This window comes from Arachis stenosperma, chromosome 4, assembly GCF_014773155.1.
Source record: "Arachis stenosperma cultivar V10309 chromosome 4, arast.V10309.gnm1.PFL2, whole genome shotgun sequence".
Lineage (NCBI taxonomy): Eukaryota > Viridiplantae > Streptophyta > Magnoliopsida > Fabales > Fabaceae > Arachis > Arachis stenosperma.
This window is the reverse complement of record NC_080380.1, coordinates 136,475,616-136,497,136: the sequence shown is the minus strand read 5'-3', so window position 1 is coordinate 136,497,136 and position 21,521 is coordinate 136,475,616. Positions and strand designations below refer to the sequence as shown.

The 21,521-nt window shown below is 35.3% G+C and overlaps 4 protein-coding genes and 1 non-coding gene across 5 annotated transcripts; 3 read left to right on the top strand and 2 right to left on the bottom strand.

Moving 5' to 3' along the window:
• Positions 1-172: 172 nt before the first annotated feature.
• LOC130975638 (uncharacterized) lies at positions 173-4,728 on the bottom strand. The gene is made up of 8 exons (XM_057900400.1): positions 4,496-4,728; positions 3,233-3,352; positions 2,932-2,954; positions 2,703-2,773; positions 864-1,226; positions 712-777; positions 478-614; positions 173-281 (listed from the first exon to the last, which is right to left on the bottom strand). The coding sequence occupies exons 1-8, from the start codon at positions 4,726-4,728 to the stop codon at positions 173-175; spliced, it is 1,122 nt and encodes a 373-aa protein (XP_057756383.1).
• Positions 4,729-5,240: 512 nt separating this feature from the next.
• LOC130975637 (S-protein homolog 3-like) lies at positions 5,241-5,678 on the top strand. Its single transcript, XM_057900399.1, has one exon. The coding sequence runs from the start codon at positions 5,241-5,243 to the stop codon at positions 5,676-5,678; it is 438 nt and encodes a 145-aa protein (XP_057756382.1).
• A 3,082-nt stretch (positions 5,679-8,760) lies between these two features.
• Positions 8,761-9,261, top strand: LOC130975636 (S-protein homolog 3-like). Its single transcript, XM_057900398.1, has one exon. It carries the CDS (start codon positions 8,761-8,763, stop codon positions 9,259-9,261), a length of 501 nt encoding a protein of 166 aa, XP_057756381.1.
• An 889-nt stretch (positions 9,262-10,150) lies between these two features.
• Positions 10,151-12,858, bottom strand: LOC130975635 (uncharacterized). The gene is made up of 6 exons (XM_057900397.1): positions 12,827-12,858; positions 12,678-12,726; positions 10,839-11,201; positions 10,687-10,752; positions 10,456-10,589; positions 10,151-10,259 (listed from the first exon to the last, which is right to left on the bottom strand). The coding sequence occupies exons 1-6, from the start codon at positions 12,856-12,858 to the stop codon at positions 10,151-10,153; spliced, it is 753 nt and encodes a 250-aa protein (XP_057756380.1).
• Positions 12,859-21,184: 8,326 nt separating this feature from the next.
• Positions 21,185-21,292, top strand: LOC130977444 (small nucleolar RNA R71). The gene has a single exon (XR_009085134.1). It is a non-coding gene; the product is annotated as a small nucleolar RNA R71 (small nucleolar RNA).
• The last annotated feature ends 229 nt before the right edge of the window (positions 21,293-21,521 follow it).

Here is a 21,521-nt window from a genome sequence, read left to right as displayed (position 1 = left end):
CAATATTTGGTCATTAAATTTGAAAATATAATTTGAAAATATTGGTTGTCGAAGTATTTGATTGTTTAATTATTTATTATGTCCAAAAGATAATAGGGTAGTTAACTAATGCTACAAACAAAATCTTTGAAGATGCTTAGACAGTGAGCATACATAATAAGAACACACGAGACTAACCTCTCCCACTATACTTTTTACTTCTGGAGTCGCTTGTTTGAACTGAAAGCACTGATCCTGAGATTTTGTTAACCTCATACAGCAATACAGCCAAGAACAGGAAACTGCAATTATGCCAACATTAGAAGGTTGATCAACAAGTGTCCATATGAATAAACCAAAATATCAATTTATACATTTTGGATTTGGAACCATCTTAATGCTATGCTTGAGTACGATTTCATATCTAAATGGCATTCTATTATTTGCACAGAAGAGGTAGCAGTGTGTCTATTACTATGGGGGTTGGGAGGAGCATACCATGTAGTGATATAAGTGCTGAGTCCATGTAGTTGACCAGTTATATAGAGTTGAGTCCATAATGAACAAGTGCATATATCAAAGATCCAAATGTCATTATAGTAACGTTTTTCTCCAACCCCTCTAATGATATAGACCTGCATATCATGGAGAGTTTAGAAAAATCCATGACAAATTAAACTATAAGAGTTCCACAAAATGAAAATCAATATCAGGCAATTAATGAAAATCTGCCTTGGTTCCAATGTTTACTGCAGCATGACCTGCCCAGACTCCTGGTGAAGAACCTTGAATTCTCAACTGCCATATGAAATTTGATCTTTAATTGTTCGAATTTTGAGAAAATTATTAGCAATTCCAACATAAAAGTTAAGAACTATACATACTTTAGACCAAGTCATTGTTTCCATATCAAGAATATCAATGTTTCCATGGTACTGATAACCTGAATCTCCACCATATACAATAAGCTTGTTCCCAATGGCAATGGTACTATGACTGTCCCTAGGGACAGGAAATTCACCTTTCAACTCAGGGCAAGTCCATCTCATGGTTCCTAGTTCAAGAATGTGCAAATCATTCAAATAGTTTGCTCTGCCTTCCCCACTACCACCAAAGATCACTAGTCTATAGCCGCCAACGAGCACGGCCGTGTGGCTCTCCCGGGGCGAAGGAGGTGTCCATTTGCATTCAGGACTAACCCACACTCTAGTGACAAGATCAAGAATATGCATCCCTCCACAGCAGCCCTGAAATTTGGACACAAAAAACATCTTATAATATTTAGTGATATTATTATTATCTCGTTATTATGGTTGTTCTTAACAAGTTCAAGAAGGGGAAAAAATGTGATTTTCTTTGTTTAGTGTATGTTTTGTAAGGCAGGGAGAAGATGAGAATTTAAAATTTTAATTACTATATTAAGAAAGAAGAAAAGTGATGGTAATTACATCTGAGCATGTATTGTTCAACTAATTACAGAAGTGTAAAATTAATTCAGTTTATTCTCTCTAGAGGAAAAAACCACATGGTAAGAAAGATTTAAGGAAAATACTAAAATTCAGAGAAGAAAGTGCTTTGGTTCCTAGCCATAGATAGCAAATAACACAGGGAATTTGAGAGAGAAGTATTAAGAACTCATGAAATTCAACGAGTACACTGCAACCAACAAAAATAGTAAAAAAACATGTCCAGGTTAGAAAACAGAGCTCCAAATTAGTCAAAAATATATGATGGCCTCAAACTTTCATCACCCAAGAGTATGCAGTGCACTATTAGAAATTTGACATCGTTCTTTAACAAAACACAAAACCTTATACGAATAGAATAGATCTACTTGTTCACCTTTCTTTCAACTTCGGATCATGCATTCTTGGGCAAGGTCCTACAGCAATTTTATGCAAATATAAATAAAAATCAAATAAGTAATAAATAAAATATTACAAGCAAATAAAATCCATAAAGAAAGGACACAACAGCGCACAAGGATCCTGCTTGCTGGGCTCTAGGGAGAATGTACACAGCCTTATATTTAAATCAAACTATTTGCACTAAGGCTCACCCACCCTCTTGTAAAATTGAGAACGTTCCTATAAATAAACTTCTAAAGAATTAATTAACTAACCTCATGAATCTAATTATGATGCCAAGCATAACACTACAAAATCAAGTCATTACGTCTTTACTTTTATTAACTAGGATTTCATTCAAGTGTTTCCTTAGGATGACAGATATGAAGATAAAAGAATATAAACAAAGTCTCTAAAATTTCTTCACAAGAGAGCAACAATCTAGATGATAACAAATAACTCAAATTTCATCATCTGTCATAGAATCCATTAGTTATGGTCAACTCTCATCAATTCTCAATTCTCAGCAAGAAGCAACATAATCAACAAATAAAACTCACCAAGATCGCTACGAGTGTTGACAAAGAGATCATGAGGGCAAAACCGCACCATGTAGAATCCACAACTTCCTTATTGTCCCACATCACTTCTTTGTATCCTTTCCTTTCTTCCTCCGTCAAGTTGTGAGCTTTTTCCACACAAGAACAAGAAACACACACCAAATTATAGTAAGAATGAGGAAGTAAATGATTTGGGGAATGAGAGTATAAAATTATAGTAAGAAATCCAACTGCAGCAAAATATTTCAAACTCAACAATAGCAGGCATAAAAAAATAGATAGCATGAATAAACAAGATGTTCTTGACAGAACTTACAACAGCCTGCGGTCCATAAGCAACTAATGAACCACCGAAAAATGGTTCGCTGTAAGGAAAAGGAGCATGTGCTTGAAATCAGAGCAAAAATAGTTATTTAGAAGCTACAACTGAAAGCAGCAAATCTATAAACCAAGAGCTTCACGTACCATTGAGTGAGTACTATTGACTTGTTCGCAATTGAACACAGGATCGAGATGATTCAGTAAGAGGAATGGCTTCATTTAACCCTCCACATATGCATTAGCTGACCTGAAAAAAAAAAGATTAAGAACTTGGAAAATGAAGTGTATATGTAATGTATAACACGTAATAGGATTTAAATCAATCCATTCAATGCTCTAAGCACATAAAAGAGTGAAGGGACCTCAAAGAAGTTCTCTTTTCTGTCATATCTAATGAACTTACCGATGTACAAAAGACTTCATTTTCATTATTTATAAAATATATCCTTAAATACAAATTAGCTAATATTTATAAAAATTAAAAAAATAATTAAAAGGATGAATTAATTAAGTGGTAGAACTAACTTTTCAAGTCTATTTCTGAACTTGATCAAATACTTCTCGTTATCTTCTTCAGAAACCTTGTAGATCTTGTCAACGATCTGTTGTCTCTCATTCATATCAAGCTTCCTCACATCAACCTCCCTGCAGAACTATATTATCCAACAAACATTTTCAACTTGTGCTTTTATCAATCATTCAAAACTAATAAGAAAACTTGTGCTTTAATTAAATTTGGAGCAAACTTTAGATTACTTTTGATTAGTTATCCTCTCAAATTATTTGAATTTCAGTTTTCTTCATGGCATGGATTCTAAAAAAGAGCTGAATTTATTTCATAGCTACAACAACAATAATGAAAAGTATGCCACCAAACAAAGATTGGAATTTATTAATCTCATACTGCCAGAGACAAAAGGAAAATGAAGATTAGCTACCTCACATTTAGATTCCCACACCATATCAAAGGCTTGTCTGAATTTTGTGTAACAAATTCTAGAATCCTTTTGTCCCATTTTCTTCTCCTTTGAAATGAGTTTGGTTCCTCTTTCCACCCATTATTTAGAACATATGTATTCAACAACCGAAGGGTTTCGAATTCAACCAAGATTACTCTGCCATCTGGTTCATGCTTTGAAGCTGGCAGCAAAAAAAGTTTTCCATAAGCATTAAAGAAAAGTTATTGGTTAGAATAAAAAATATAAAATATAAATAATACAATAGTTTAGAAAATAATTGTAAAATCTCACATTCTACAAATAATTCAGCCACATAAGATTATCAAGGAGAGATTAAACCACCAATTTAGAAGCACAACAAAAGCTGATATACAAAACCACCAATTTAGACACATTAACCATCACACACACATAAAAACAAACACATGGTGCTCAAAACTCAAAATAAGCTACAATTCCTATCTCTCAAAACCCTAACAATAATACAATTAAGATGTCATGCGTAAACCTTAATTATTAATCAAATTGAACAATCAACACAAGAACAAATAGTAATTAATTATATTATTATATTGCAAAATAAAAATAAAAAATTAAAGAAGGGACAAGAGAAAGGACAAGAGAGATCTATAATACTTATAGAAGAACTGAGGAAGTATGGGAGAGCTGTGCTTGTTCTGCTTGTGATGGCTTTGATTTTAGAGATCTTCAATAGAGAGATGTCACCAGAGAAGACACTGAGGGAGGCGCTGAGGATTTTGGCGGAGAAAGCGCAGAACTAGGACGAAAAGGAGAGGAAGCTGGAGGTGATGTCACCGGAGGAGATTACCACGGGAGGAGATGTCGCCGAAGGAGGTCGTCGCCGGAGAAGATCCGAGATCCGAAAGATGATCCGAGATCGTCGCACTGGCTAGGAACAGTGACTATGGGAAACAACTTCGACAGTGGTAAAGAAGGAGCGTGTGGCTTGGAACTTTCGACGGTTGAAGACGAAGCGGCGGTGGTAACGATGGATTGAGGAGGATGACGAGGGAGAGATAGAAGCGAGATTAAGCCCGCCATTTAACGTATATTCACAGTGTTTCAGTTAGGGATTTTTTTCATTTTATATATGTAGGATACTAGCGGTTCAAAACCGCTAGAATCACTAGAATCGCCACCAAATAGAAAGTCAGTTACGGCAGCAACAGAAAATGTCATCATGTTTGGGTATTACGGCGGTTCTTCAAAACCGCCATAATATAAATGCCATTTTAAATATTTTTTTGTAGTGTAATTTGTGCTGTATACTCCCACCACCACCACCACCACCACCACCACGCATCATCATCATCATCATCATCATCATCATCATGAGGCACTCTTTGTGTGGTGCCATATAACCATATTGTCTACAACATTCACGCCGCAGTTTTTTCGAATTTTTTAGTTCAACCATCTCTTTTACTCTATAGACTATAGTCTATAATACCTTAAATTCTAGTTACTTGATCCTATATATAAACATAACAATTATTCACAATTTCATATTAAAAAGGATAAAAAAAATTAGTAGTCCAAATAGCGCGGTAGCAATGGCTCATCTTGCTAGAAGCATTTTCATCCTATGGCTTCTTACTATGCTTCCATTTTTTGGCAACGCTTTATCAAGGTCATCGGAAATATCTATGGCAATTCAGAATCTTCTAGAAGACCAGGACGATCTAACGGTTCATTGCAAATCAAGAGATGATGATATTGGGGTGCAATATCTAAAGTCTGGTGAACATTTCTTGTTCCATTTTAGACCTAATATCTTTGGAACCACACTTTTCTATTGTAGCTTTGCTTGGGAAGATGGTGTTTGCCGTCGGTTTGATATATATGAATATGATAGGGACAAAACTTATACGGATATCACGTGGCAAATATTCAAAGAAGGACCTTGTAGGTTTATTGAAGATGATGGTCATGATGATAAACATGGAGTTGATGACATTATTTGCTTTCAGTGGAGTCACGATTCCTGTTGATTATTATTATTATTTGGAATATGATAGTAATTGAGCCATGAACAAGATTTGAACTCATGAGAAGAAGCTTAATTCTAAATGATTAAAAGAAAATCATATATACGTTGCCGTAATGTTAAGAAGAAGAAAATCATATATATCTGTTCAGTGATCTTAAGATTAGTTATTAAATATTAGTTGTTAAATATTGGTTGTCGAAATATTTTTCTTATGCAATATTTGGTCATTAAATTTGAAAATATAATTTAGTAGCTGATTATTTTTACTAACAACCACTTAGCTAGATCCCAACAAATTAGACATTAAATTGTTATCTAAGATTGTAGTACAAAATTAATTATTTGCCACTGTTATGTCACTAAATTGCCATCACATTATCAATAATCTATTCATCGATATTACTATTAATATTTTGCATTTGTTGTTAGTCTAGACAAAGTCTCTAATAAACTATGACTATATATATATTACAAAGAAGGTGGAATTTAGCGGATCTTTTAAAGAGATTTGTGACGGTTTTAAAATACTATAAAATAGATTATCAGCGTTTAGGTGATTATCGTCCTTTAAAGCATTGAGAAATGGATTTATAACAATTTCGATAAAAATTACCGTTATGCCAGAATATTGTGTCAATTTAGTTTGTTCGTTGAATTTCAGTTTTAATCTTGTTGGTATATTCAATTATTTTAAATATGGTTATATACATTATCAGTTTAATTTTTTGAACAAGCAGTTTGATGACATATTGGTACATAATTAGAGATTTTAACTTTTTATAACTTAAAGGTTTAGAATTTGATTTTTATTAACCAAGAAAAAAAAGAATGTAGTATAAAATAAATATATAAAAAGAAAAAAAAAGAAAAATACTAAATTGATTCTCTACGTTTGGACGTAATCTTATTTTTATCTTTAAAGTTTAAAATGTCCTATTTAAATCTAAAAAAGTTTTATTTAATTTCAATGTTTAAATAATTAACGAAATGTCCTACATAACAGCAATACAAGAATAAGGTCGATAATCTAGAGAATAAGTACAAGTTCTAAAGACACAAAATAGAGAGAGAAGATGGTGACTTTGTGACGGTGATAAGAACGGGATGAGGTTTGAGATGAGATTAGAACGGTGAAGATGGTGATGATGAAAATTAGGGTAGAATTAAAAAAAAAATTTGACTGATGGTTGACTGTAAAAAATTTAATGGTAAAGATAAAATCGAAACTTATCGAAATGTTAAGAACAAAATTGAATCAAATTAAATGTTAAGAATATTTTTAAAAAACAATTAAAAATATTAGGGATAAAAAATATACTTTAGCCCACTTTTATATTAGACCTATGGAATCTATTCCTATTTTTTGTATTTATTCAATCCTTTTTAATTTTAAACATTAACATCTTGGACATAGACTTTGATGGACTTTCACAAATTAAAGGCTTTATTAACTTATTCATATACAAATTAAAATCTCATTCTCATTATCATTTATTATTCTCATTATCAACAATATTTTACAATTTTAATATTATAATTAGTTATAGTAAAATTATTTTTTTTCTATATAGTTATTTATTTTATAATAATATTTTAAATTTAAATTTCAATAGACTTTTACAAATTAAAAAATTTATTAATTTATTTATACAAATTAAACTCTCATTCTTATTATCATTTATTATTCTAATTATCAATGAAATTTTACAATTTTAATATTAAAATTAATTGTAGTAAAATTATTTTTTTATCAATATAGTTATTTATTTTATAATATCTATTTATATAATTATTTATTTATTGTCATATTAGAAATAAACTTAAAAAATAATTATATTTATAAATTTTATTTTAATATAAATATTATTATATAATTTTTATGTTAACATTTTTTGTTCTCCAAAAATTTTTTCAAGCTTTGGTATTGACTTAGCTAATAATTTAATTTTTTTAGAGATAATTTTTTTAATTTAATTATTTAATAATATATTTTATCTTAAATTTTTAAATATTAATAATTCACTAATAATAAAAAATAATAAAGTTTGGCATTTCTTATAAAGTAATATGCTATTTTAAGAAAACTTAAAATATGCGTTAATTGCGCTAGTCACTATGTTAGTATTCCCTCGATGGAACTAGTTTTCGGAAACTATAATCTATAATCTATATATATGCAAACGCATTTTGTATTTTACCGTATAATGAAAAAAGCGTTATGCATGCTTTTGAGACTTAAATTTGAGTTCAACCATAACCTTAACTCTATATATTTTTATATTGTGTTAGTCTAAACAATGTTTAATTTCATCTAGTCATATATATAGACAGAAAAAGAATACATATATTATGATTAATATTTCGGATAATTTACGCATATAAAACATCTCTATGGAGATATTACATATAAATATCCTAAATGAAAAATCGTTGCATGTATATATCCTAATTTAAATCTTACTTGTAAAAAACTTGAGACTTTAGAAATTGGAATTAACAGGTAAGTGATTATAGCTACACGAAAAACTCAATGAATTATTAGGACACAAATAAAAATAAAATTACGTACATGTTCTCACCTCCCAGGTGGGTAAGTAATTTTTTATTGTTATTTTAAAATCTAATGTGTTATTTGTGATTTTACATTTAAAAATGTGTTTCGAAATTCTAGATTTATTTATAAAATTTTTTATATCGGACAAATTAGTATATAATAATATAATTTAGATATCTTTTTTACAATTTTTTCCAGATTGAAAATAAATATTATATATATGGAACAATTTTTATGATTCCTACTCTAAAATTTAATAGTAAAAATTTTAAAGCAATGGTTTTTTTTGTGTGGTGCCATATAATCATATTGTCTACAATATTCACTCTTTCTGTGGTGCCATGCACTCTTTGTGTGGGGCCATAGTTTTTACAAATTTTTTAGTTCAACCATCTCTTTTACTCTATAGACTATAGTCTATAATACCTTAAATTCTAGTTACTTGATCCTATATATAAACATAACAATTATTCACAATTTCATATTAAAAAGGATAAAAAAAATTAGTAGTCCAAATAGCGCGGAAGCAATGGCTCATCTTGCTAGAAGCATTTTCATCCTATGGCTTCTTACTATGCTTCCATTTTTTGGCAACGCTTTATCAAGGTCATCGGAAATATCTGTGGCAATTCAGAATCATCTAGAAAACCAGGAAATATCTGTGGCAATTCAGAATCTTCTAGAAGACCAGGACGATCTAACGGTTCATTGCAAATCAAGAGATGATGATATTAGGGTACAATATCTAAAGTCTCGTGAACATTTCTTGTTCCATTTTAGACCTAATATCTTTGGAACCACACTTTTCTATTGTAGCTTTGCTTGGGAAGATGGTGTTTGCCGTCGGTTTGATATATATGAATATGATAGGGACAAAACTTATACAGATATCACGTGGCAAATATTCAAAGAAGGACCTTGTAGGTTTATTAAAGATGATGGTCATGATGATAACACTACAAGAAAAAAGGCTTATGGCTACGCTTTTTTTGATAACATTTGCTTTCAGTGGAGTCACGATTCCTGTTGATTATTATTATTATTTGGAATATGATAGTAATTGAGCCATGAACAAGATTTGAACTCATGAGAAGAAGCTTAATTCTAAATGATTAAAAGAAAATCATATATACGTTGCCGTAATGTTAAGAAGAAGAAAAAAAGCCAGAATATTTAAATAAGGCTAATTTTGATTGATTTTTGTTAATTTTTTTCTGTTATCAAATATTTTTTATGTTGTTAATTATTAAAGGAGAAGAGCAAAATTGCTTAAATAGTTTTAATTCTAACAACTAGTTAGTTAGTTACTCATTGCACAGTAGTTAAAGATGATGTTCTTGGTGTTTCTATCTTGATGTGAAGAGTTAGTTTAGACTTTAGACAATGGTTATAAATAGTGGCTGCAACTCATTGTAAATATACACTAATATACTGAATGATATTCACAGTTTAGTTTTGTTTCTTCATTCACAAGTTACATTTTTGCTCTCAAATTCTGTGTTCGTCTTCTTATCCCAGTTTCATGTTTTGATCTGTGGTGCTCCTAATCTGGTTTCTCTTTAGTTCTTTTATTAATTAGTCTTTTGCTTCTACATAAACTAAACCCCCAAAACAAAACAAAACCCCCTCCTCCCCCAAAAAAAGTAAAATCTAACTGCTAATCTATGTAGGGATCTATTCAGTGATCTTAAAATTAGTTATTAAATATTAGTTGTTAAATATTGGTTGTCGAAATATTTTTCTTATGCAATATTTGGTCATTAAATTTGAAAATATAATTTGAAAATATTGGTTGTCGAATTATTTGATTGTTTAATTATTTATTATGTCCAAAAGATAATAGGGTAGTTAACTAATGCTACAAACAAAATCTTTGAAGATGCTTAGACAGTGAGCATACATAATAAGAACACACGAGACTAACCTCTCCCACTATACTTTTTACTTCTGGAGTCGCTTGTTTGAACTGAAAGCACTGATCCTGAGATTTTGTTAACCTCATACAGTAATACAGCCAAGAACAGGAAACTGCAATTATGCCAACATTAGAAGGTTGATCAACAAGTGTCCATATGAATAAACCAAAATATCAATTTATACATTTTGGATTTGGAACCATCTTAATGCTATGCTTGAGTACGATTTCATATCTAAATGGCAATCTATTATTTGCACAGAAGAGGTAGCAATGTGTCTATTACTATGGGGGTTGGGAGGAGCATACCATGTAGTGATATAAGTGCTGAGTCCATGTAGTTGACCAGTTATAAAGAGTTGAGTCCATGAACAAGTGCATATATCAAAGATCCAAATGTCATTATAGTAACGTTTTTCTCCAACCCCTCTAATGATATAGACCTGCATATCATGGAGAGTTTAGAAAAATCCATGACAAATTAAACTATAAGAGTTCCACAAAATGAAAATCAATATCAGGCAATTAATGAAAATCTGCCTTGGTTCCAATGTTTACTGCAGCATGACCTGCCCAGACTCCTGGTGAAGAACCTTGAATATTCAACTGCCATATGAAATTTGATCTTTAATTGTTCGAATTTCGAGAAAATTATTAGCAATTCCAACATAAAAGTTAAGAACTATACATACTTTAGACCAAGTCATTGTTTCCATATCAAGAATATCAATGTTTCCATGGTACTGATAACCTGAATCTCCACCATATACAATAAGCTTGTTCCCAATGGCAATGGTACTATGACTGTCCCTAGGGACAGGAAATTCACCTTTCAACTCAGGGCAAGTCCATCTCATGGTTCCTAGTTCAAGAATGTGCAAATCATTCAAATAGTTTGCTCTGCCTTCCCCACTACCACGAAAGATCTCTAGTCTATAGCCGCCAACGAGCACGGCCGTGTGGCTCTCCCGGGGCAAAGGAGGTGTCCCTTTGCATTCAGGACTAACCCACACTCTAGTGACAAGATCAAGAATATGCATCCCTCCACAGCAGCCCTGAAATTTGGACACAAAAAACATCTTATAATATTTACTGATATTATTATTATCTCGTTATTATGGTTGTTCTTAACAAGTTCAAGAAGGGAAAAAAATGTGATTTTCTTTGTTTAGTGTATGTTTTGTAAGGTAGGGAGAAGATGAGAATTTAAAATTTTAATTACTATATTAAGAAAGAAGAAAAGTGATGGTAATTACATCTGAGCATGTATTGTTCAACTAATTACAGAAGTGGAAAATTAATTCAGTTTATTCTCTCTAGAGGAAAAAACCACATGGTAAGAAAGATTTAAGGAAAATACTAAAATTCAGAGAAGAAAGTGCTTTGGTTCCTAGCCATAGATAGCAAATAACACAGGGAATTTGAGAGAGAAGTACTAAGAACTCATGAAATTCAACGAGTACACTGCAACCAACAAAAATAGTAAAAAAACATGTCCAGGTTAGAAAACAGAGCTCCAAATTAGTCAAAAATATATGATGGCCTCAAACTTTCATCACCCAAGAGTATGCAGTGCACTATTAGAAATTTGACACCGTTCTTTAACAAAACACAAAACCTTATACGAATAGAATAGATCTACTTGTTCACCTTTCTTTCAACTTCGGATCATGCATTCTTGGGCAAGGTCCTGCAGCAATTTTATGCAAATATAAATAAAAATCAAATAAGTAGTAAATAAAATATTACAAGCAAATAAAATCCATAAAGAAAGGACACAACAGCGCACAAGGATCCTGCTTGCTGGGCTCTAGGGAGAATGTACACAGCCTTATATTTAAATCAAACTATTTGCAATAAGGCTCACCCACCCTCTTGTAAAATTGAGAACGTTCCTATAAATAAACTTCTAAAGAATTAATTAACTAACCTCATGAATCTAATTATGATGCCAAGCATAACACTACAAAATCAAGTCATTACTTCTTTACTTTTATTAACTAGGATTTCATTCAAGTGTTTCCTTAGGATGACAGATATGAAGATAAAAGAATATAAACAAAGTCTCTAAAATTTCTTCACAAGAGAGCAACAATCTAGATGACAACAAATAACTCAAATTTCATCATCTGTCATAGAATCCATTAGTTATGGTCAACTCTCATCAATTCTCAATTCTCAGCAAGAAGCAACATAATCAACAAATAAAACTCACCAAGATCGCTACGAGTGTTGACAAAGAGATCATGAGGGCAAAACCGCACCATGTAGAATCCACAACTTCCTTATTGTCCCACATCACTTCTTTGTATCCTTTCCTCTCTTCCTCCGTCAAGTTGTGAGCTTTTTCCACACAAGAACAAGAAACACACACCAAATTATAGTAAGAATGAGGAAGTAAATGATTTGGGGAATGAGAGTATAATATTATAGTAAGAAATCCAACTGCAGCAAAATATTTCAAACTCAACAATAGCAGGCATAAAAAAATAGATAGCATGAATAAACAAGATGTTCTTGACAGAACTTACAATAGCCTGCGGTCCATAAGCAACTAATGAACCACCGAAAAATGGTTCGCTGTAAGGAAAAGGAGCATGTGCTTGAAATCAGAGCAAAAATAGTTATTTAGAAGCTACAACTGAAAGCAGCAAATCTATAAACCAAGAGCTTCACGTACCATTGAGTGAGTACTATTGACTTGTTCGCCATTGAACACAAGATCGGGATGATTCAGTAAGAGGAATGGCTTCATTTAACCCTCCACATATGCATTAGCTGACCTGAAAAAAAAAAGATTAAGAACTTAGAAAATGAAGTGTATATGTAATGTATAACACGTAATAGGATTTAAATCAATCCATTCAATGCTCTAAGCACATAAAAAAGTGAAGGGACCTCAAAGAAGTTCTCTTTTCTGTCATATCTAATGAACTTACCGATGTATAAAAGACTTCATTTTCATTATTTATAAAATATATCCTTAAATACAAATTAGCTAATATTTATAAAAATTAAAAAAATAATTTAAAGGATGAATTAATTAAGTGGTAGAACTAACTTTTCAAGTCTATTTCTGAACTTGATCAAATACTTCTCGTTATCTTCTTCAGAAACCTTGTAGATCTTGTCAACGATCTGTTGTCTCTCATTCATATCAAGCTTCCTCACATCAACCTCCCTGCAGAACTATATTATCCAACAAACATTTTCAACTTGTGCTTTTATCAATCATTCAAAACTAATAAGAAAACTTGTGCTTTAATTAAATTTGGAGCAAACTTTAGATTACTTTTGATTAGTTATCCTCTCAAATTATTGAATTTCAGTTTTCTTCATGGCATGGATTCTAAAAAAGAGCTGAATTTGTTTCATAGCTACAACAACAATAATGAAAAGTATGCCACCAAACAAAGATTGGAATTTATTAATCTCATACTGCCAGAGACAAAAGGAAAATGAAGATTAGCTACCTCACATTTAGATCCCACACCATATCAAAGGCTTGTCTGAATTTTGTGTAACAAATTCTAGAATCCTTTTGTCCCATTTTCTTCTTCTTTGAAATGAGTTTGGTTCCTCTTTCCACCCATTATTAGAACATATGTATTCAACAACCGAAGGGTTTCGAATTCAACCAAGATTACTCTGCCATCTGGTTCATGCTTTGAAGCTGGCAGCAAAAAAAGTTTTCCATAAGCATTAAAGAAAAGTTATTGGTTAGAATAAAAATATAAAATATAAATAATACAATAGTTTAGAAAATAATTGTAAATCTCACATTCTACAAATAATTCAGCCACATAAGATTATCAAGGAGAGATTAAACCACCAATTTAGAAGCACAACAAAAGCTGATATACAAAACCACCAATTTAGACACATTAACCATCACACACACATAAAAACAAAACATGGTGCTCAAAACTCAAAATAAGCTACAATTCCTATCTCTCAAAACCCTAACAATCATACAATTAAGATGTCATGTGTAAACCTTAATTATTAATCAAATTGAACAATCAACACAAGAACAAATAGTAATTAATTATATTATATCGCAAAATAAAAATAAAAAATTAAAGAAGGGACAAGAGAAAGGACGAGAGAGATCTATAATACTTATAGAAGAACTGAGGAAGTATGGGAGAGCTGTGCTTGTTCTGCTTGTGATGGCTTTGATTTTAGAGATCTTCAATAGAGAGATGTCACCAGAGAAGACGCTGAGGGAGGCGCTGAGGATTTTGGCGGAGAAAGCGTAGAACTAGGACGGAAAGGAGAGGAAGCTGGAGGTGATGTCACCGGAGGAGATTACCACGGGAGGAGATGTCGCCGAAGGAGGTCGTCGCCAGAGAAGATCCGAGATCCGAAAGAAGATCCGAGATCGTCGTCGCACTGACTAGGAACAGTGACTATGGGAAACAACTTCGACAGTGGTAAAGAAGGAGCGTGTGGCTTGGAACTTTCGACGGTTGAAGACGAAGCGGCGGTGGTAACGATGGATTGAGGAGGATGACGAGGAAGAGATAGAAGCGAGATTAAGCCCGCCGTTTAACGTATATTCACAGTGTTTCAGTTAGGGATTGTTTTCCATTTTATATATGTAGGATACTGACGGTTCAAAACCGCCAGAATCACTAGAACCGCCACCAAATAGAAAGTCAGTTACGGCAGCAACAGAAAATGTCATCATGTTTGGGTATTACGGCGGTTCTTCAAAACCGCCGTAATATAAATGTGGTGCGCGAAATTGTGAACTATACTTTTTCACAACTCTCATAATCCCTGGTAATGGCTCCAAAAACTTGGTGCGCTCAATACCATGGCATTACACAACTTCGCACAACTAACCAGCAAGTGCACTGGGTCGTCCAAGTAATAAACCTTACGTGAGTAAGGGTCGATCCCACGGAGATTGTTAGTATTGAAGCAAGCTATGGTCATCTTGTAAATCTTAGTCAGGCAGACTCAGATATATATGGTGATGAACGAAAATAACATAAAAGATAAAGATAGTGATACTTATGTAATTCATTGGTAGGAACTTCAGATAAGCGCATGAAGATGCCTTCCCTTCCGTCTCTCTGCTTTCCTACTGTCTTCATCCAACCCTTCTTACTCCTTTCCATGGCAAGCTCGTATAGGGTCTCACTGTTGTCAGCAGCTACCTCCCATCCGCGCAGTGAAAGCTAATGCACACACTCTGTCACAGTGCTGCCAATCACGGTTTGGTTCCCTCCCCTACCGGAATAGAATAACTCTTTTGCGTCTGTCACTAACGCCCAGTAGGTTACAGGTTTGAAGCACGTCACAGTCATTCAATCATTGAATCCTACTCAGAATACCACAGACAAGGTTAGACCTTCCGGATTCTCTTGAATGCTGCCATCAGTTCTTGCCTATACCACGAAGACTCTGATCTCACGGAATGGCTGGCTCGTTTGTCAGGCGAGCACTCGTTTGTCAGGCGATCAACCATGCATCGTGCAATCAGAAATCCAAGAGATATTCACTAAGCCTCAGATGCTTGTAGAACAAGAATGGTTGTCAGTCACCTTGTTCATGGGTGAGAATGGTGATGGGCGTCAATCATCACCTTCATCATGTTGAAGAACAAGTGATATCTTGGTAAAAGAACAAGTGGAATTGAATGGAAGAACAATAGTAATTGCATTAATACTCGAGGTACAGCAGAGCTCCACACCTTAATCTATGGTGTGTAGAAACTCCACCGTTGAAAATACATAAGAACAAGGTCTAGGCATGGCCGAATGGCCAGCCTCCCAAAGAGGGTTTAATCATCAAAACATGATCAAAAAGCTCTCCTATACAATAGTAAAAGGTCCTACTTATAAGAAACTAGTAGCCTAGGGTGTACAGAAATGAGTAAATGACATAAAAATCCTCTTCCGGGCCCACTTGGTGTGTGCTTGGGCTGAGCAATGAAGCAATTTCGTGTAGAGACTCTTCTTGGAGTTAAACGCCAGCTTTAGTGCCAGTTTGGGCGTTTAACTCCCATTTGGGTGCCAGTTCCAGCGTTTAACGCTGGGATTTCTTGAGGTGACTTTGAACGCCGGTTTGGGCCATCAAATCTTGGGCAAAGTATGGACTATTATATATTGCTGGAAAGCCCAGGATGTCTACTTTCCAACGCCGTTGAGAGCGCGCCAATTGGGCTTCTGTAGCTCCAGAAAATCCGCTTCGAGTGCAGGGAGGTCAGAATCCAACAGCATCTGCAGTCCTTTTGAGTCTCTGGATCAGATTTTTGCTCAGGTCCCTCAATTTCAGCCAGAAAATACCTGAAATCACAGAAAAACACACAAACTCATAGTAAAGTCCAGAAAAGTGAATTTTCACTAAAAACTAATAAAAATATACTAAAAACTAACTAGATCATACTAAAAACATACTAAAAACAATGCCAAAAAGTATACAAATTATCCGCTCATCACAACACCAAACTTAAATTGTTGCTTGTCCTCAAGCAACTGAAAATCAAATAAGATAAAAAGAAGAGAATATGCAATGAACTCCAAAAACATCCATGAAGATCAGTATTAATTAGATGAGCGGGGCTTTTACTTTTTGCCTCTGAATAGTTTTGGCATCTCACTCTATCCCTTGTAATTCAGAATGATTGGCTTCTTTAGGAACTCAGAATCCAGATAGTGTTATTGATTCTCCTAGTTAAGTATGATGATTCTTGAACACAGCTACTTATTGAGTCTTGGCTGTGGCCCAAAGCACTCTGTCTTCCAGTATTACCACCGGATACATACATGCCACAGACACATAATTGGGTGAACCCTTTTCAGATTGTGACTCAGCTTTGCTAAAGTCCCCAATTAGAGGTGTCCAGGGTTCTTAAGCACACTCTTATTTGCCTTGGATCACAACTCTTATTCTTTCTTTTTCTTTCTTTGTCTCTTTTTTTTTTCTTTCTTTTTTTCGTTTGCTTCCTTCTTTCTCTTTTTTTTTTTCACTGCTTTTTCTTGCTTCAAGAATCATTTTTAATGATTTTTCAGATCCTCAGTAACATGTCTCCTTTTTCATCCTTCTTTCAAGAGCCAACATTCAAGAACCACAAGTTCAAAAGACATATGCACTGTTCAAGCATACATTCAAAGAACAAAAGTGTTGCCACCACATCAAAATAATTAAACTACTATAAAATTCAGAATTCATGCAATTCTTTCCTTTTCAATTAAGCACATTTTTTATTTAAGAGAGGTGATGGATTCATAGGACATTCATAACTTTAAGGCATAGACACTAAGACACTAATGATCATAAGACACAAACATGGATAAACATAAAGCCTAAAAATCGAAAAACAGAAGAACAATAACAAGGAAATCAAAGAACGGGTCCACCTTAGTGAAGGCGGCTCTTTCTTGCTCTTGAAGATCCTATGGAGTGCTTGAGCTCCTCAATGTCTCTTCCTTGTCTTTGTTGCTCCTCCCTCATGATTCTTTGATCTTCTCTAATTTCATGAAGGATGATGGAGTGTTCTTGATGCTCCACCCTTAGTTGTCCCATGTTGGAACTTAGTTCTCCTAGGGAGGTGTTTAGTTGCTCCCAATAGTTTTGTGGAGGAAAATTCATTCCTTGAGGAATCTCAGGGATCTCATGATGAGTGAGATCTCTTGTGTACTCCATCCTTTTCTTGGTGATGGGCTTGTCCTCATCAATGGGGATGTCTCCCTCTATGTCAACTCCAACTGAATAACAGAGGTGACAAATGAGATGAGGAAAGGCTAACCTTGCCAAGGTGGAGGTCTTGTCCGCCACCTTATAGAGTTCTTGGGCTATAACCTCATGAACCTCTATTTCTTCTCCAATCATGATACTATGGATCATGATGGCCCGGTCTATGGTAACTTCAGACCGGTTGCTAGTGGGGATGATTGAGCGTTGTATGAACTCTAACCATCCTCTAGCCACGGGCTTGAGGTCATGTCTTCTCAATTGGACCGGCTTTCCTCTTGAATCTTGCTTCCATTGTGCGCCCTCTTCACATATGACTGTGAGGACTCGGTCCAACCTTTGATCAAAGTTGACCCTTCTAGTGTAAGGATGCTCATCTCCTTGCATCATAGGCAAGTTGAACGCCACCCTCACACTCTCCGGACTAAAATCCAAGTATTTTCCCCGAACCATAGTGAGATAATTCTTTGGATTCGGGTTCACACTTTGGTCATGGTTCTTTGTGATCCATGCATTGGCATAGAACTCTTGAACCATCAAGATTCCGACTTGTTGAATGGGGTTGGTAAGAACTTTCCAGCCTCTTCTTCAGATCTCATGGCGGATCTCCGGATATTCACTCTTTTTGAGTGAAAAGGGGACCTCGGAGATCACCTTCTTCAAGGCCACAACTTCATAGAAGTGGTCTTGATGCACCCTTGAGAGGAATCTATCCATCTCCCATGACTCGGAGGTGGAAGCTTTTGCCTTCCCTTTCCTCTTTTTAGAGGTTTCTCCGGCCTTGGATGCCATAAATGGTTATGGAAAAACGAAAAAGCAACGCTTTTACCACACCAAACTTAAATGTTTGCTCGTCCCGAGCAAAAGAAGAAAGAAGAGAGTAGAAGAAGAAGAAATGAGAAGAGGGGGAAGGTGGTGTGTTTGGCCAAGAGGGGGAAGAAGGGTGTTTAGGTAGTGTGAAAATGAAGAGTGGAAGAAGGGTATTTATAGAAGAGAGGGGGGGTAAAGGTTCGGCCATTATGGGTGGGTTTGGGAGGGAAAGTGGTTTGAATTTGAAGGGTGAGGTTGGTGGGGTTTTATGAAGGATGGATGTGAGTGGTGAAGAGAAAGATGGGATTTGATAGGTGAGGGGTTTTTGGGGAAGAGGTGTTGAGGGATTGGTGAATGGGGGAAGAAGAGAGAGAGTGATGGTAGGGTCCTGTGGGGTCCACAGATCCTGTAGTGTCAAGGAAAAGTCATCCCTGCACCAAATGTGGCTCAAAATCACGTTTTGAGCCATTTCTGGCGTTAAACGCCGGGCTGGTGCCCATTCCTGGCGTTTAACGCCAGGTTCTTGCCCTTTACTGGCGTTTAACGCCAGTCTGGTGCCCCTTTCTGGCGTTAAACGCCCAGAATGGTGCCAGACTGGGCGTTAAACGCCCAACAGCTAACATTACTGGCGTTTGAACGCCAGTTTCTTCTCCTCCAGGGTGTGCTATTTTCTTCCTGTTTTCATTCTGTTTTTGCTTTTTTCATTGTTTTTGTGACTTCTTATGATCATCAACCTACAAAAAAGATAAATAACAAAAGAAAATAGTTAACTATAAAACATTGGGTTGCCTCCCAACAAGCGCTTCTTTAATGTCTTAGCTTGACAGAGGACTCTCATGGAGCCTCAGAAATGCTCAGAACCGTGTTGGAACCTCCCAACACCAAACTTAGAGTTTGAATGTGGGGGTTCAACACCAAACTTAGAGTTTGGTTGTGGCCTCCCAACACCAAACTTAGAGTTTGACTGTGGGGGCTCTGCTTGGCTCTGTTTGAGAGGAGCTCTTCATGCTTCCTCTCCATGATGATAGAGGGATGTCCTTGGGCTTTAAACACCAAGGATTCTTCATTCACTTGAATGATCAAACTCTCCTCTATCAACATCAATCACAGCCTTTGCTGTGGCTAGGAAGGGTTGCCAAGGATGATGGATTCATCCATGCACTTCCCAGTCTCTAGGACTATGAAGTCAGTAGGGATGTAATGGTCTTCAATCTTCACCAAAACATTCTCTACAAGTCCATGAGCTTGTTTCTTGAGTTGTCTGCCATCTCTAATGAGATTCTTGCAGCTTGCACCTCTAAGATCCCTAATTTCTCCATTACAGAGAGGGGCATGAGGTTTACACTTGACCCTAAGTCACACAAGGCTTTCTTGAAGGTCATGGTGCCTATGGTACAGGTATAGAAACTTCCCAGGATCCTGCCTCTTTTGAGGCAGTTCTGCCTAGACAAGTCATCCAATTCTTTGGTGAGCAAGGGAGGTTCATCCTCCCAAGTATCATTTCCAAATAACTTGTCATTTAGTTCATGATTGCTCCAAGGTATTTAGCAACTTGCTCTTCAGTAACATACTCATCCTCTTCAGAGGAAGAATACTCATCAGAGCTCATGAATGGCAGAAGTAAGTCCAATGGAATCTCTATGGTCTCATTTTGAGCCTCAGATTCCCATTGTTCTCAATGAGGAACTCAGAGGAGAGTGGTGCACGCCCACTGGGGTCTTTCTCAGTGGCGTCCTCCTCCTCTCTTTCCTCTCCATATTCGGCCATGTCTATGGCTTTGCACTCTCCTTTGGATTTTCTTCTGTATTACTTGGGAGAGTACTAGGAGGGAGTTCAGTAACTTTCTTGCTCAGCTGACCCACTTGTCCTTCCAAATTTCTGATGGAGGACCTTGTTTCATTCATGAAACTTTGAGTGGTCTTTATTAGATCAGAGACCATTGTTGCTAAGTCAGAAGTATTCTGCTTAGAACTCTCTGTCTGTTGCTGAGAAGATGATGGAAAAGGCTTGCCATTGCTAAACCTGTTTCTTCCACCATTATTGTTATTGAAACCTTGTTGAGGTCTCTTGATTCTCCATGAGAGATTTGGGTGATTTCTCCATGAAGAATTGTAGGTATTTCCATAGGGTTCTCCTAGGTAATTCACCTCTTCCATGGAAGGGTTCTCAGGATCATAAGCTTCTTCCTCAGATGAAGCATCCTTAGTACTGTTTGGTGCATTTTGCATTCCAGACAGACTTTGAGAAATCAAATTGACTTGTTGAGTCAATATCTTATTCTGAGCCAGTATGGCATTCAGAGCATCAATCTCAAGAACTCCTTTCTTCTGACTAGTCCCATTATTCACAGGATTCCTTTCAGAAGTGTACATGAATTGGTTAATTGCAACCATTTCAATCAGCTCTTGAGCTTCTGCAGGCGTCTTCTTCAGATGAAGAGATCTCCAGCAGAGCTATCCAAAGACATCTTGGATAGTTCAGAGAGACCATCATAGAAAATACCTATGATGCTCCATTCAGAAAGCATGTCTGAAGGACATTTTCTGATTAATTGTTTGTATCTTTCCCAAGCTTCATAGAGGGATTCTCCATCCTTCTGTCTGAAGGTTTGGACTTCCACTCTAAGCTTACTCCATCTTTGTGGTGGAAAGAACTTTGCCAAGAAGGCATTGACTAGCTTTTCCCAAGAGTCCAGGCTTTCTTTAGGTTGAGAATCCAACCATATTCTAGCTCTGTCTCTTACAGCAAAAGGGAATAGCATCAGTCTGTAGACCTCAGGGTTAACCCATTAGTCTTGACTGTGTCACAGATTTGCAAGAATTCAGCTAAAAACTGATGAGGATCTTCCATTGGAAGTC